This window comes from Typopeltis vanoorti, chromosome 5, assembly GCF_054136105.1.
Source record: "Typopeltis vanoorti isolate ZY-2024b chromosome 5, IOZ_Tvanoo_1.0, whole genome shotgun sequence".
Classification (NCBI taxonomy): Eukaryota; Metazoa; Arthropoda; class Arachnida; order Uropygi; family Thelyphonidae; genus Typopeltis; species Typopeltis vanoorti.
Window position 1 is genome coordinate 71,312,044 of NC_143553.1, and position 13,092 is coordinate 71,325,135.

General features: G+C 33.7%; 1 protein-coding gene across 1 annotated transcript in view; it reads left to right on the forward strand.

Moving 5' to 3' along the window:
• The window catches only part of LOC150106515 (G-patch domain and KOW motifs-containing protein-like), a 131,629-nt gene that overhangs the window by 28,368 nt on the left and 90,169 nt on the right, over window positions 1–13,092 (forward strand). Inside the window, exon 4 of the mRNA XM_090392510.1 lies at window positions 4,720–4,882. Within this exon, the coding sequence (XP_090248636.1) occupies window positions 4,720–4,882 (163 nt within the window). The remainder of the gene's footprint in view (window positions 1–4,719; window positions 4,883–13,092) is intronic.

A 13,092-nucleotide genomic window follows, 5' to 3' on the forward strand; every position in this document is an offset into this window, starting at 1 on the left:
GGTGAAAGAGTAGACTGTCAATGAGATGGATGGATGGTGGATCTGGAGTAACTGATCATCAGAGAGTCGAAATATCCAGAAAAGCATTCAACAGGACCACCTGGCAAGGACCGTTGTGACACTTCACTGAACATCTGAGCGACTTGTCTAAAATCTGGAAGGATGAATCTGTCTTCACAGGAACAAAGTTGAGGATTTTGAGATGTGGTGTTACTGAATGCTATTGAGGATATCTTATACTTAAAGGATTGGTAGAACTTTAAGACTTTTGACAGAATGGAGTTGAAATACTTTAGACACATTGAAAGGATGGAAGGAGGACTTCTCAAAGCATTAATAGAAGGTTTAGTTCCTGGTGAAAGAGTAGACTGTCAATGAGATGGATGGATGGTGGATCTGGAGTAACTGATCATCAGAGAGTCGAAATATCCAGAAAAGCATTCAACAGGACCACCTGGCAAGGACCGTTGTGACACTTCACTGAACATCTGAGCGAACTGTACATCATCTGATGGCATCCAGTGAATAGATGGATGGATACGAAGTATGTATAGTTAAATTTCCAGAGTGCAACGGAAACCCTGAACAGTTTTAATATATTTTAAACCTTACCTATCCTTTCTATTATCTGTATCTATCTGTCAATATGTTACTGTTTAGTAACTATTCGATTCTGCAGTTTCACATCAGTCTTTCATTTTTGTATTATTGAACTCTAAGTTAAAATAAAACAAAACAATCAAATATGTAGAACAAATAAATTAAAGATGCCAAAAAATTATATTCTTGGTTTAATCCTTTCTCCAAGTGTAAACAAACAAAGTTTGCATTTGAAGTAAGGATTAAACCAAACATATAATTTCTTGGCATCTTTAATTTATAGTATAACCATGTGAAAAAGCTTTCAACATGTAGAACAAATGAAATCATCTTCATCAAAACTGTGACAAGAGGCATTGTATAAATAGAACATTCAGCTGATAATATCTCTTCAAGAAGTCAATGATTGCACATATGTTTCTAGATTTATGTGAGTACTTTTTGAAGAAATGCAGCATAATATTTGGATACTTTTTTTTGGGGGGGAGAGAGAGAGAGAGATTATTTTTCAGTCATTGTACTAACGAATCTAGTATTTGCAAATAATACTTTTGTTTTTCGGTGATGGTAAAAATTAACCTGATGATTTGATTTAAAGAATAATTCTATGGGACAATATAGATTAAGTTTGCTTAAATAGTTTCGTCTCTGGAGTTCTAAAACAAATAAGGGTGAAAAAAAAAAGAATGAGAGAACAGTTAGATATTCAATATGAATAATTCATAATGAATGATGAATAGTTAACCATAGTAAACTAATATGCAAATCTGAAAACACACCCCAACTCAACATCACCAGAGTTAAAGATCAGTATTATCAACATAAGAAACCTGAATGGCAAAGAAATGGAGCTAACTGAGGAATTAGATAAGTACCAGATCGACATAATAGGGGATGACGGAAACAAAAAAGACAAAAACTGTAGATAGGAAGTTAGTAATGATGTAATTTTTTCATGTAGTACTATCATATCCTGTACCCTTGAGGGTACATGGCAGGAATTTGATGATGATGAACTAATATGGAAAGGAATTTATTGCACTGTTTTATTTTGTAGTTTTTTCGCCAGAAAACCAGGGCGAACAGTGAAAAGTCAGCTACTGGAACAAATCTGAAAGCACACTCCAGCTCAAAATTTGATGATGATGATGTACTAATATGGAAAGGAATTTATTGCAGTGTTTTATTTTGTAGTGTTCCTTACAAGTGTTCCCATCGTGTTAATGAAATTTACAAGTGATTATTATCATGGCATGATTGCCTATTTTATCTTTTCATCCTTCACATCAGAATATCATCATTTTGCAATTTTTAGTGTAAATACATTAATAATAATCATTCCAGATGGTTCACTGGCAACAATATATACAATGTTATAATATAATATTTATAATATGTTATTATAATAAATGAAAACTCTTTCACCACGTTTCAAATGCAGTCAACAGTTATTATAATTATATTTCAAGATGCACTGACACTATAAATACAGTATTATAATAATAATAATGTACAGTATAATAAAAATAATAATAACATACAGTATAATAATAATAATATTATTATACCGTATTATTATTATTGCATGATGTCCATACACCAGTTATTATGGGATGAATTTTAATTAAATTCAGTGTCTGAAATTCTTACAAAAATTTGTCATACCATTCCAAATTTTAGTTCAAATATTTTTAGTTTGACAAACAGATAAGGTATCAAAATTATATATTGCAGTAATTCTCTGACTTAGTGGATTGTGATAAATTTCAGTATTTGGGAAATGTACAGAAAGTTGTCTATGTGGTCAGATTTTATTCCATCTAGCTCAGTTTTATTGGAAATTTTGCAACAAAGTTTTGAAATATTAATAATTTTGCTAGATGAAATTGAATGAAATTTTGTGGCTAAGATTCCCCATTAAAATGTGTGTCAGTTTTTATTTTGATCCCACTGTTATTGTGAAAATATTGAATGAAGTTGAGATTCTTTTTTTATAAGCCACCTGTGGTATGTTCAATTTTTTCCTTCAACTCCTTTAATATACCTTTTGTTAAGCTGTGGCTTGGAAAGTAAGCAGGAAGTTTGGATGGAATGTGAGATGAACCATTTTCACCATTTTTATGTCAGTGAGGATAATTTCTGTAGCTCAGGCAGAACAGGTGTTTGGATCAGAAAAGTGGAAGCAGTAGTGTGACATGGAAAGGAAAGAGTAGTTTTGGAGATCATCCCACTTGGTATTTTTATACCACCAAAGGACATAAAATTGGGAGTGGTTGGAGAAAGAAAATTTGTACAAGATTGTAGTCTGAGTTATCATGAGGAGAGGTGACCTGTATGGGATGTCTGTAAGGACTTTGTTATACCTTTATTTCATTTATAATTTCATATGCTTCTAGTTCTTTCTTCTGTTTTTCACATTATTGTTTAAATTTATTCTTTTTTTTATGTTATTCTTTATATATTCTCGTAGACATATCCGCCTTATCCGCTCCACTAAAGGCCAATCACTTCCCCTAGACCTACCTGGTGTATACCAGGTCCCTTGCAGTTGTAAACTGTCTTACTTTGGCCAAACAGGCAGGACAGCGAATATCAGAATTTCTGAACACAAGGACTACATCTGTTTTCACAAGTACAGCCATTCTGGTCTTGCAGACTAGAATGGCTATACTTGTGGATACACGCCACAGAATACGGTGGAAGAAAGCTACAGTAATACACCGTAGCAAATACAAATTCGAAAGACTATTTATGGAATCAGCCTCAGCCCTAAGAAACTCTCCAAACCTCAACAAATTTGGTTGTATGTGACTGCCCCAAATTTGGGAGGCTTACATCAGCAGACCTTCAGCCAATGGCCAAGAACACCTTAGCCTGCTAGAGGGCACCATCAGGACTTTTAGGAGAACAATAACTTCATCTCTTCATTCTCAGTTACTGTGTTGTAGTGCCTACGTGCACGTGCCTTTTTTTGTAAGTTCCTTTTGAAGATTGCAACGTGACGTTGCCGAAATATCGGAAATATTTATTAAAGTGTAATTTAATTTATATTCATATCTACGTTGTTCAATTTCTTAAGTGATTTAGTAACTTTATATATTGTCCTTGATGTACATGTCCTACTAAATCTTGTATGTTCTGTATGCGAACAATTTCCTTTGTTCATTATCCCCACTTTACAGCTCTCCCTGATTTTCTGTCCTGTATGTACTTTCCTATTTATCCTCTTCACTTCCTGCAGAGCATTGGGCCTCAATCATTACAGTCCACTTGACCCTGTTATTTGCTTCTCTCTCTCTTAATCTCATTCCATGATTTTCCTATCTGTCTTGTCTCCAAGAGCCTTCTGTGTTTTGGCTTCTCTAAGAGAGCTTTCCCCAGCCTGCATCATTTCCTCTGATTGTTCTTCATCAGAACTAGTCCAATTTCCTTCAATCCTTGAAGTTTCTTTAGCAGAACATTTTTTTATGTATTGTGGTTCCCAATCAGAAGTATAACTCTTGTAGCTGTGGTACCATGGGAGACAGCCATGTTATCTTCATAAAGTTGATTCCTAGCATGAATTGAATTTATACTTCAGACTAACGTGAAGATCGGTAATGTCCACAAGTCAGTAACTTTTGTATCAGGAAATAATACTAAATATGAAATCATAGGACGACAAAAGAATTTAGTTTGGTCTTTACATGTTCAAAGCTTAAAATACCCTATTCATAGTTTCCAACTCCCAGTCCTTGAAACTGGGTTGCGTAGAGGAGGGAAGGATAGCAGATGAATTAAAGTAGTCAGGAGATGGAGGAAGAAGTGATTATCCTCAAGAAGTCCACTGAAGCATTGGTGCGAGAAGTCATATAGTCTGGCACTATACTGGTTTCTCTGACTTAAGGGATTGCTATAGTGAGTGTCTATTATAATAAATAATAACTCATAATTTCCTGGAATTTGGAAATTCTTGGTCTGGTAATGAGTTGCTGTTTTTTGAGATCCTTGGTTTAAATTGCTATCTGATGCTATCATTTTTACTCGTTTTGTGTTGACTTAAAGATACTGTAATTTTTCTTTAGTGACTTGCAATTTTATGTAACAAATGCGACTTTTTTTTTTTTTCTTTAATGACAGGCAGTTTGAATATAAAGAAGTAATACCAAGGCCTCAGGGTCTAGGGTTGGGAGCAGACAGAACAAAAGAACTTCAAAAAAATAACAAGGAAGAAGAATCAAAGTTAATAAAAGGAGCTTATATCTATATTGAACAAGGTTTGAATAAAGGAATGTATGGTCAGGTATGCTTTATTTGTTTTAATAAATGATCATTAAATTTCAGAGGAAAAGTTTAGACTTTACTTCTGTTGGAAGAATTTTTTTTTTTTTTTTTTTTTAAATACAAATGTAGGTGATATAGTCACTTCCTGTGATTTATTTTTCACATGATTAATAATTTTCCCACAATGAATTAATTGTGTGGACACACTTTCTCATAACATTGTCTCAGTAGTTCACTTCATGTGTACACACACCCACACCATGTTATCTGAATTTCCTCAAAGATGATCTGGCAGAATAAGTGGTAGCAGGATAATGCACTTAATGATATGCCTGTATATCTAGCAGCTGACCTACAAAATTACTTTACTGCTGTACCCTTGAATGATTCCCTCACTATGAAAATGAAGGAAGAGATTTGAATTACCTCAATGCTGATCTGGAAAAATAAGTGGCAGCAGGATAATGTATTAATTGATTGGGAAGCTGCCTAGTATATTACCATGGACATGTCACGCAAACAGGTGATGAAAGTAAAGTTTGTTCTTATGTAGTCCTTGAAGCAAGGTTAGTGATGTATATCAGGCTGTGAAGGTCATCTACCACCTTGTCATTCCATTTGGAATTTGATATTTTCCAAGTTTGAGGAAATGCTGTGTATTGCACATTAATTATTCTTATTTATTAATATTTTAAGTTTATCTTTTTTTATTTATAGTGTCAGGCATCTTGAAATATAATTATAATAACCGTTGATTGCATTTGAAACGTGGTGAAAGAGTTTTCATTTATTTATGAAAGTGATGATTTTGAGATGATTTAAATATTAATAATGTGCATATTATACACATTTTTAATATTTATTTAATAACTTTATTCTTTGAAATTAGAGTAATTTCTCAATTATCTAATTGAATTGGGAAATCAGTTTACTGGTAATTTAACTGAATGTATGGTTAAGTGAATATTCAGTGTTACATATTGTTGTTCCAAGAGTGTATTTACATGCTTAACCACTTCATGTATTAATTGAGTGTCTGGTTGTTTGAGGATCAGATAATTGAAAGATCACTATATACTCTTGCATTTGTATTTTTTGCTAGCATGAGCAAATAATGGTTTGCACACACAGAGTAATTTTTAATAATAAATTTAGTTTAATCAATCCTTTATCCAAGTGTGAGCAAACAAAGTTGCGCCTGAAAGTATCTTCAGGACTGGGATAAGGTGGTACAACACCGGGTAACTCGTTGGAAAGGTGGAGCAAGCTAACATCACTCCTATCTCAGTATCTCCCATAATGCAAAACACATCTCCTTGTGGATATGTATAATGTTATGCATTACGGGAAGGGCCATTACCCAGACTAGTTTCGACCTTTATTGAGGTCTCTTCAGTGGGAGCCAGGCCCAAGTGGAGATACCAGGCAGAACATTAGCAAGGTCATCTCTACCTATAGGAGTTGCCAAACGGTGTGCCACCTTTTTATTAAATTACTCTGGGTTTAGAGAAAGATGTTGAAAGTTTATTTTTCACTTGGTTAGACTATAATAAATTTAGTTTAATCCTTTATCCAAGTGTGAGCAAACAAAGTTTGCACATGAAAGTATCTTTAGGACTGGGGTAAGGTGGTACAACACTGGGAAACTCGTTGCAAAGGTGGAGCAAGCCAACATGACTCCTATCTCAGTATCTCCCATGATGCAAAACACATCTCCTTGCAGATATGTATAATGTTATGCATTAAGGGAAGGGCCACTACCCAGACTAGTTTCGACCTTTATTGAGGTCTCTTCAATGGGAGCCAGGCCCAAGTGGAGATTCCAGGCAGAAGCATTAGCAAGGTCATCTCTACCTATAGGAGTTGCCAATTGTTTTGCATTATGGGAGATAATGTTATGAAACAGTGATATGATATGTGTGTCACAAGTACGACGTTTTATTTGTTGTACTTGTGACACGCGTATCATATCACTGTTTCACGTTCAGTGATAACGTTATATAATTTTTAGAATTGTCGGTTAGTTTCCTAGTTTTTGTTACTTTCTATCGCCTACTAGTGTATTCCTTTGAAAATGATGACAGATATTAGTCAGTGAAACATTGGATATTAAACTGTTATTTATTGGCTAGCTTACAAAATAAGTCTTTAATTAATTATTAAATGAAGATCAATTTCATTTCACATTCCCATTTCATTTTTTCAACCTGAACCAGACTGAACATATGCTATCCTGAATTAGACCTTACTATATTATCAACAGTAACATAGTAAGGCTTATGTATTTCTTATTTGTTCTCTCCATATGAATTTATGTTCAAATTGAAATGTGACTTTAGTAATGACTAGTTTTTGTCCTAAGCAGGAATGCAAGAATTATCGTTATTGAAAGATTCCTCTACTTTTGACCTACTGTCACTTTCATTGGATGCCATACAAATTAGTCATCTGATTTCTCATTTTGGAATTTACCTATTACTATTCTATTTGCAACTACCTTTCACTCAAGAAGTTTATTTTCATGTTTAGATTTGAATATTGTACTACTCCTTCCTTTCCTTTATCTTTATTGCTTGAGATATACTGTCTGGAATTTGAGAAATGAAGTGAGAAAGAATTAATTCTTAAAAAATCAAATAGGAAAACTGAGTCTGCAGAGCTTTACAAGTTTTCCAACTTGATTGTTTTCCAAGTTATTTAAGTAACTTTGCACTTATTTAAGTAACTTTGCACTTATTTATCCAGCATTTAGAAAGGCTTAAATGTTTGTGATAACTTTCAATGGTTTTAATATTAACTCCACACAAAATAAATAGTATAATTTATTAAGCTGCTGACATTTTGCTGGATTTCAAACTGGAGCAAAAAAAAAAAAAAAAAACATTTGCTGCACTTTGTTTTGTTTCTGAAGAAACAAAATGAAGTGCCCAGATATACATTGTCAGTATATCTGGGCATCAGAGTTTCTGCCTGCATCAAATGTCCTGTTTACAGAATATAAGGTAACTGTGGAAATAGTTCAAAATTATAATGGAAGAATGACCATATTGCCCTCTGTTTATAGTTTCAGATAAGTCTGAAATATGTCAGTTATGCAGGGCTTCAACAAAGCTTTCTTTGCTTTGTTTAGATGGTTTTGTAACACAGTCTATAGGGCATAAATGTAAGATTGGTAATAATATTCCTCATGCTATCTGATGCCATACCTTCTGGAGTGATGGTCTAGAGAAAAAGAGAGTCGCTTACATAACTGAGGTTTTGATGGCTTTCTTCAAGAGTGGTGAGCTGTGGAAGAACTAAGTATATTCATAATCCTAGTGACCCTTGTTATTGTCAAGGTGTAACATTCATTCTCTGCTTTCACTTTTCTGATAACTTTCAACTATACATTTGGTTCACTGGTTGTGTGATAACTTCATTTTGTTCTGAAGAAGTTCTGTAGTATATTCAGGCATCAGAATGCATAAAATATCATGTACTTTTAACTGGATGCTCATTTCTTCCTGTTCTAATGTGAATTTTTCTGACATTAAAATTTTTTTTATTCTTTTGTGTTTAGGTTTTCCATTTTCTGGTTCATTTTTCAACATTTTTTTTTTTATAAATCTAAAATTCTAAACTTAATTATACCTACTGTGTTATTATAATTATATAGCTATTTATGTATCTGTTAATAGAAAGAATGTAATTTCTTTCCTATTTCTTTTTTTTTTTTTTTTTGTTTTCTAAGAACACTTTTATTGCCCATAATTGCTATCATCAGCATAACTTTTTTTCATAGAAATACATATATAAATTCATTTTTTATAATGTGACATATAGGAACATAAGACACGATAATTAATAAATAACATAATACAGATTTACCTTATGTATATATATTTTATTAGTATAAAATTTTTACCCTAGTATCAAGGGCATCTTCAATATGACTTTCAAATTAAACAAGGACAGAAACCAGTATATTCACAATGACATGCATGAACTGCATTCGCATAATATAGAGCATAGGTTCCCAAAGGGGGGTGGTACCGCCCCCTAGTGGGCGCTGAAGCCTTCTAGGGGGGCTATAGTGGAATCAGAAGCATTTGGGGGGGCGTTCAGATGGTCTAGGGTTTGGTGCCTCTTTATAGAAGAAATTAATAATATATATTTAAAAATTAATTATTTTCGTGATTTTGCGATTAGATAATCATTTAAAATTTAAATATTGAATTTTAATTCATCTTATGCCCGTCTTACACGATCAATTTTTTTTATCAATTTTTCTATTTCAATTATTTAATCATTTGAAAATTTACCATGCCAGATAGAAATAGATATCAATTTTCTATGTCACTGAGAAAATTGAACGTATCATACAGGATATTTTAACTTCTATTTTTTATATACTTAAAAAATTTATTTATTTTTTGCTATTGTAAAAATTGATCGTGCCATACAGGCTTTAGTCTATCCACGCAGCAGACGCGTCTTAACTAGAAGTATGTCGGTCAACTATTACGTAGGTAATTCACTCAATTCCGCATGTTTTGACAGGAATATGGGTGCTTGCAGTGACTTGTTCAAAGCACGAGCACGATGGTATCGCAAACAAGTCAATGCATGCAAGTCGATTCGGGCTAGTATTTTCAAATCTATAAATACCAGTGGTTTAGGAATAAGTTTCATTATTTTTTGTGTGCTTTGCCAACAATCATCAGTCGAAAGCGTGATAGTTAAGTGGAGTCATACAAAGTGTAAATTAAATCTTTCATTTTGTGAATATTATTGCAAATTTTATTACTTCATTATGTCTGAATATAAGAAGAAATGTCGGGAGTACAGTATTGAGTATTTGCAATATGGTTTTATTCAAACTGTTATAATGGGGGATGTTACAAAATTTATGTCTTGCAAAGTGGGTGGTGGCCCGAAAAAGTTTGGCAACCTATGATATAGAGCATCATAGTCTAATTATATTAAGGTTCTAGTAAAAATAACTTTAACAAGATTAAAAAAATAATAAAAAAATTAAATAAATGAAAAAATACACACACATATACATATGTATGAAGATTGATTTACTCGGTTATTATACATATTTTTAAAAAGAATTGAATGACTTAAACCGAGAAAATGGAAAAAACAGTTTATTAGTACTACACAACTAGTTTCAGCTCTTTAACAACCTTCATCAGGTGCACATTATAAAAGAAATAACCATTAAACATGGAGGAAAAAAATGTAAACATCACGGAAAGTAAATGTATATATTTAACGTTAAAACGTTGAAGTCATTTTCTATATTGGTTTAAGCCAATAAGAATACAATTTGGTCAGCTAAATCCCAAATTGCCAGCCCATCCTCGTTCGTTTAGTATCAAGGTAGATACCCAACAGGGTGCACCACAAGAAGGTGAGGATTGGACATTAGGTCAGAAGCCCTGGTCAGTTCTCCACATTCCTTTAAAGGCTATGTGGAGATCTCCTCTCAGTTATACAGCTTATTTCATGCTGGCTGGGGCGTCGCCTGGTTAAACAAGGCCCCTGTTGTTTTCGCCAGAAAACCAGGGAAAACTACTGGAACAAATCTGAAAGCACACCCCCAGCTCAACAACATCAGAATTAAAGATCGGTACTATCAACATATGAAGCCTGAATGGCAAAGAAATGGAGCTAGCTGAGGAATTAGATAAGTACCAGATCGACATAATAGGGGTGACTGAAACAAAAAAAAAAAGACAAAAACTGGTGAGATCTTTCTGAGCAATAAATACGAAATGTTATATTGATGCAATGACAATCAAGGAAAAGAAGTAGTAGCCATAGTATTCAACACAAAATACGAGGCTAATCTTCTTGAATGGCAGGCAGTCTCAAGTAGAGTGATGTGGGCAAATATCAGAATGCGGAATTGGACAATGAGACTTATTTGTGCCAATGGTCTCACAGAAGGTTCTACTAAGGTGGAAGTGGAGGAATATTTTCAGGCCTTAGAAAAAGCAACTGACAGAATGAAAAAGGAAAAGTTGGGCCTTGTTGGGAATCTAAATAGCAGAGTAGGAAGTGATTGTCAGACATACAAAAACATCTTCTGTATCATTATAATGGTTAATATTCTGATACACAAATATCCTATTGATTCTGAGTGTTTTTTAGCATGTTGAAAATAACAGGTAGCTGCATTTCAACCCTTATGAAGTGCTATTACAGCTGCACAGTTCTCATAATCTCCCCACTGCATGTTAACTGGTACAGCTAGACAACTCTCTCTCTACTGATAAACACAGAAATGTTGGCAAGTTGTACGTGTGTGTATATGTATATATATATTTTTTTTTTTTTTTTTAAAAAAAGAATTGAATGACTTAAACCGAACCGAGAGAAATAGAAAAAACAGTTTATTAGCTACACAACTAGTCTCAGCTTTTTAACAGCCTTCGTCAGGTGCACATTATAAAAGAAATAACCATTAAACATGAAGGAAAAAACTGTAAACATCACAGAGTGTAAATGTATATATTTAACGTTAAAACCTTGAAGTCTATGTATTCAAAGCTATTCCCTCGCTGGCTACATTGTTAGACATGTGCGTGTGTATAGCATCTCATGAACGCCAGTATTGATCACAGCAGAAAGACAGTCTGAAAGGTTGTAGCTTAGTTTGTTGTTTAGATGTACAGGGTTGAGGATGATTTCCTTAGATTCTATAATCTTTCTTTCCAATTCGTCATGGCAACAGAAAATGTTGTTAGATTTGTTCCAAAGGATTGTATGTCAATGGTTTTCTTCATCAGAATTGGCTGAAAACAGAACATGGCTAGATAAAGCACTGGCACATGTTCTCTTGTGCTCCTCAATGCGTAACTCGATTAACTTATCTGTTTGGCCACAGTAAGGAATGTCACAGTCACACCAGATCTGATAAACACCAGGATATTTAAGATTGTGATGACTAGGTTTTGGATGGCTGACTAGAGAACGATTTTTGGAAGAGGAGTAAATAAAGTTCTTATGTTGTATTTTTTAAGAACCTTGGCTAATTTGGGAGAAACAGGGCTTATGTATGGTATAGAGATATTACCTTTTACATTATTATCAGTTGGTATCTCATTAGAATGAGTGGTGAATCTTAAGCAACCAAAATTCAAAATGATAATAAATTTAAACTTATTCAAAAATTTGAAGCCCTGAAAAAAGTACAAAATAATTTGAATTTTTCAAAACCTCGCATCCATCCTGACAAAATTGTGATTAATAAATCAACTTATCTTTCAGATGCAGAAAAAAGTATCCTCAGTAAAGGATTAAATTTTATTCCATCTCCCAGATCCATCCCAAAAGAATTATAATTATAATTCTTTTGGGATGGAAATAAGATGTTTGAATTATTACTGAGTGGCACTTACTCAATCCTCGAGAGAGATCCCACTCGTGAACTCCAAAACTGGACCAACAACTTACTGAAAACTACCTCTGAACTGTCTAGAAACATTTGCCCTTCTCTTCGCTCTCTCCATCCACTTATTCCATGTTTATATGGAGTTCCCAAAATCCACAAGGAAAATACCCCCACTTCGTCCTATCGTTGAAGGGATTGACTCTCCAATATACAATCTTTCCAAATATCTGGCAAAATCTCTCAAATGTTTTTCAGGCAAGTCACCATCTTTTATTAATAACTCTGTGGATTTTGTGTCATATATTAAAAATATTATTGTCAAGGAAGATGAAATCATGGCTAGCTTTAACATAGTCTCCTTGTTCACAAATGTTCCTACAGACGAAGTTCTGGTACTACTCAAGGATAAATTATCTGAAAAGATCTTAGCCTTACTTACTCATTGCATCAAGTCAAGATACTTTAAATTTCAGGATACCATCTATAAACAAAATCATGGTCTTGCTATGGGTAATCCTTTATCTCCTGTACTTGCCAACATTTATCTTGAAGATTTAAAAGTTAAAGCTATCTCTTCCAATCCCTTAAAACCAAGAATTTGGAAACGATATGTTGACGACATTTTCCTAATTTGGAGCCATGGCTGTGAATCTCTCCTGAAATTCCTTGAACATCTCCATCTCAATTGTCAACACCCAAATATTAAATTTACGGCTGAATTTGAAACTAATGGTTCCCTTCCTTTTTTAGACGTCAAACTGACCCGTTCTTCAGAAAAACTCAATCTACAGGAAACCTACCCACACCAACAGATATCTCCATAGTCAATCCTCATTATCCTCCTC